Here is a 3,527-nt window from a genome sequence, read left to right as displayed (position 1 = left end):
CCATGAAGCCAAGATGCCTCCCAAAAAAGGTTGTCTTCCCATTTCCACTGTTAACTTTTGTGGTTGCCGCAAATAGCTCCCGATCTTGAGGTGTGCAAGGATTTTCAAGGCCAAAACATGGCTTGACTTCATCCTCCCATTTGTTCCATAGTCGTCTCATACGAAGAGCGGATGCAAATAATTTGAGGTCGAGAATCCATAGACCTCCATATTATTTGGGCTTGCACATCATCTTGCAATTAACTTTGCTTTTTCAAGCAATGACTTTATCACATGTCGCCCATAATAAGGTTCTTCTTGTGCTGTCAAATTTCATTAGCACCTCCATCGAAATTCGTAATGTCAAGCACGGTGGTGAAGTAAATGGCTATGCTCGTGAGTAACGCCTTGACGAGGATTTCTCGGCCGGCCATGGTAACATGTCTTCCAATCCATGGAATGAGAGCATGGTGGAGACCTTATCTTTCAAAGGTTGAAAGTGGATTCTATTGAATCCTTATTGTGGGGCCACAAAGATAGTGGCATTATAGACATAGAGGAAGGTGCGGGTTGTAGTTGCCCTTCCTCGGATTCAGTGTAGGTGCCCTTGCTCGGAGTCGGTGGCCTTGCTAAGTATGTGATCTAGAGGATCGATGGCCATAAGAAAGAGAAATCGCGAGAGGGCAAGAGGGTGTCGGCCTGCCGGAGGCCTCTACCATCCCGAATAGGATCACCGGCAATACCATTTAGGAGCACCCTTTGAGGTAGGGGTAGAAAAAGAATAGCCGAGATCCAATATGTAAATTTGCTAGGAACCCCAAATGTTGTAGCATACCCATTAGATAATCCTAACGAACCGAGTGAAAGCTTCAGCACTTGAAAAAAGAGAGGAGAAGAAACATTTTCCACGGCACAATACTACGAGGTCCAGACGCTAGCCATAACTGCACCGGCTAAACTTCGTTACAGCGCCTGCAGGAAGCTCTGAAAGCCTGAATGAAACCGAAACACACGAGCTGATCAACACGGAGGTCGCATCGTACGCGACTATAGTATAGTAACTGCTTTTTTTTTATAGAAATTCCGGCCGTCGGTTACGGTTTGGGTCGACGGGCCGGGCGGTCAGTTCCGACGGGGTCGAATGTCAGTTGCGCATGGTGATGGCGGTGGAGGAGGTGATCATGTGCGTCACCGTGGTGACCCACCTCTTGTACACGGCGTAGTCGTCGGCGCGGAGCTCCACCTTGCCCCTGCTCGTCGCCACCTCGATCGGGTACGTCGCGTCCTCCTCCCGGCTCGCCTTCTCCGGCGCGCACGGGCTCACGTCATGGACGATACCTGCACATTTGCAAAAGCTCCGTCGGTCGACTAAACAAGAGCCCAAGGGAACTTGATCGAGACGCATGGTTGATTCCTTACATTCTCTGGCGTTGGAGAAGGCCTGCATCACGAGGCTCATCTTCTTGATCCGGAGCACGAGCTTGCCGTTCCTGTCCGGCGCCGCCGACACCGTGTGCAGCTTCCACTTGCCGTCCGGCATCGCCACGAACATCTCGTCACCCCTGGCCAGCGCCGCCTTGGACCGAGCGTGGTTGAAGTCGAAGTCCAGGTCGTCCTGCCACGGCGCCGACCCCGCCTGGTCGCCCCTCTCGCTCTGCCCATGGCGCCCGCTGCCGCCGCGCCTCCCCCGCAACGCCGCCGCGCCCCGCAGCGCTGTATATCAAGCACGCGATCAGAAAAAGAAAAAAGATCTCCAGCAGGTCTGACATAAAACGTCTCCGGGCGGCCGGTCGAGAGGGCTTACAGGTGGCAGCGGCCGCGGTGAGCGTGACGACGTTGCTGGCGTCGGTGGCGGCCACGGCGGCGCGGACGGCCGCGGCGACCTGGTCCCGCGTGGCGCCCGCGGCCTCGGCCACCTTCGCGCACTGCGCCGCCACGAGCGCGGCCGCCGACGCCACCGATGTCTCCCGCATGGACGGCGAGGCCGAGCCACGCCTCCCCGGCGCCGAGTTCTCCGCGGCGATGGCGGCGAGCACGGCCGCCACCCCGGCAACGGACACCGCAGCGTGGACCTCCGCCCTCTGCAGCCGCGCCTCCTCCTTGCGCTTCTGCTTCCGCTCCTTGACCCACTTCTTCAGCGAGATGCCGCTCCACGGCGCCGCCATCTTGCGCGGGAGCTGCGTCCGTCCACACACACACAGGTTTCAAACGTTAAATCTCCAGGATTCCGTCACCAGCATGGAAGCATAAAATCGCGCCATTTAATTTTCCTCGATCCGCGCGTTAATTGGATGTTCAAATCAACCACCCAACATAAATTTGGAAATGAGCTAGGGTGTCTGCTATCTGGCTTCTTCAAATGTAGGATTCGTTCGATTTGCATCACGATTATGTTTCGATTTCCAAATCATGCTAATTATAACCTACCGGCTACTATGTTCTTTCACTCACCCATTTCTTCTTGTTGTCATAGTCCAGCTCCGGATGAATTGCCTTCTGCAGCCATATCCACGACTGAAGAAACACAAGAAGAAAACACAACTGACATCAGTCTCTTGCATCTACACCATGGACACGGGATGGCCAAATGAACTTTGTACCTTCAGATCGTCGTATTTCCATTGCGACTGCGTCCCGCCGTAACCGCTGCTGTCGACGACCAAGCTGCGGTCGCTCCTCTGCAAAAGCACCCGGACATCGATCGTTTGTCATGTGCTCCAATTCTCATCTTTAGCACGATCTCCTGACAAAATATTATTTGCTACAGTACTCTGAAGTTACACTCACTTACCTCCAACTGCGATAGGTCTCTCCTATCATCCTCAAGTGCCACGACCGGGTGCTCCACCAGCGCCAACGAGCAATCCTCCTTCGGCCCCGTCTGAAGAACTTGGATCGCCGAGCTGCACCATGCACTCGAGAGCAGGTCCATCGATGGTGGTGGCTCTTCGCGCTCAATCGCAACCGAGCCTCTGTCTGGCTCCATGGCTACAGCTAGTTCGACCAGAAGTTTTTAGCAACTGATCAACGAGATTTATACAGGGTGGTGCTTTGATCTCTGGTGGTTGTGTAGAGGCAGGTTCCCTTTCTGACACCCACCTGCAGCAGAACAGAATGTCTTGGCATTGCAGGAACCAGATCCTCTTTCAAATCACTAGGATAGCTCCAACCACTTTAGTCCAACTTTCAGCTGTAAAAATTGTTAAACAAGGCAGGTGTCACAGGGAGGCAGTGAGATTGATGCCCCAAATACTGATTAAACAAGCGTGTTAGTGGGCTTTCAGGAGGAATAAGAGTGCGGCGGATCATTAGCTTCACCCATTATGCTTTAGATGCACATAAAGAAGATGGAATCAAAATGGGGACCTCGGAGCCTTTGCCGTAGAAAATCATCGGCGTCACCGTCCTTAAACATTTGAGAAGCCTCAGCATGGGCTTTTAGTGCTGGATTTTCTACTTGAACCACTTAAACAAACAGTGTTGCAAACTGAAGGTGATCAAGGTTTTTTGGGGTGCATTGGTCCCATCTGTTCTATCGATATCAAATC

At 53.2% G+C, this 3,527-nt stretch overlaps 1 protein-coding gene across 1 annotated transcript; it reads right to left on the bottom strand.

Moving 5' to 3' along the window:
• Window positions 1-817: 817 nt before the first annotated feature.
• LOC127335414 (uncharacterized) lies at window positions 818-3,098 on the bottom strand. Its single transcript, XM_051362072.2, has 6 exons — window positions 2,771-3,098; window positions 2,580-2,657; window positions 2,431-2,493; window positions 1,784-2,156; window positions 1,399-1,692; window positions 818-1,317 (listed from the first exon to the last, which is right to left on the bottom strand). Exons 1-6 carry the CDS (start codon window positions 2,963-2,965, stop codon window positions 1,124-1,126), a joined length of 1,197 nt encoding a protein of 398 aa, XP_051218032.1. The 5' UTR covers window positions 2,966-3,098; the 3' UTR covers window positions 818-1,123.
• Window positions 3,099-3,527: the final 429 nt, after the last annotated feature.

This window comes from Lolium perenne, chromosome 2 (genome assembly GCF_019359855.2).
Source record: "Lolium perenne isolate Kyuss_39 chromosome 2, Kyuss_2.0, whole genome shotgun sequence".
Lineage (NCBI taxonomy): Eukaryota > Viridiplantae > Streptophyta > Magnoliopsida > Poales > Poaceae > Lolium > Lolium perenne.
This window is presented reverse-complemented; position numbering and strand designations above follow the sequence as displayed.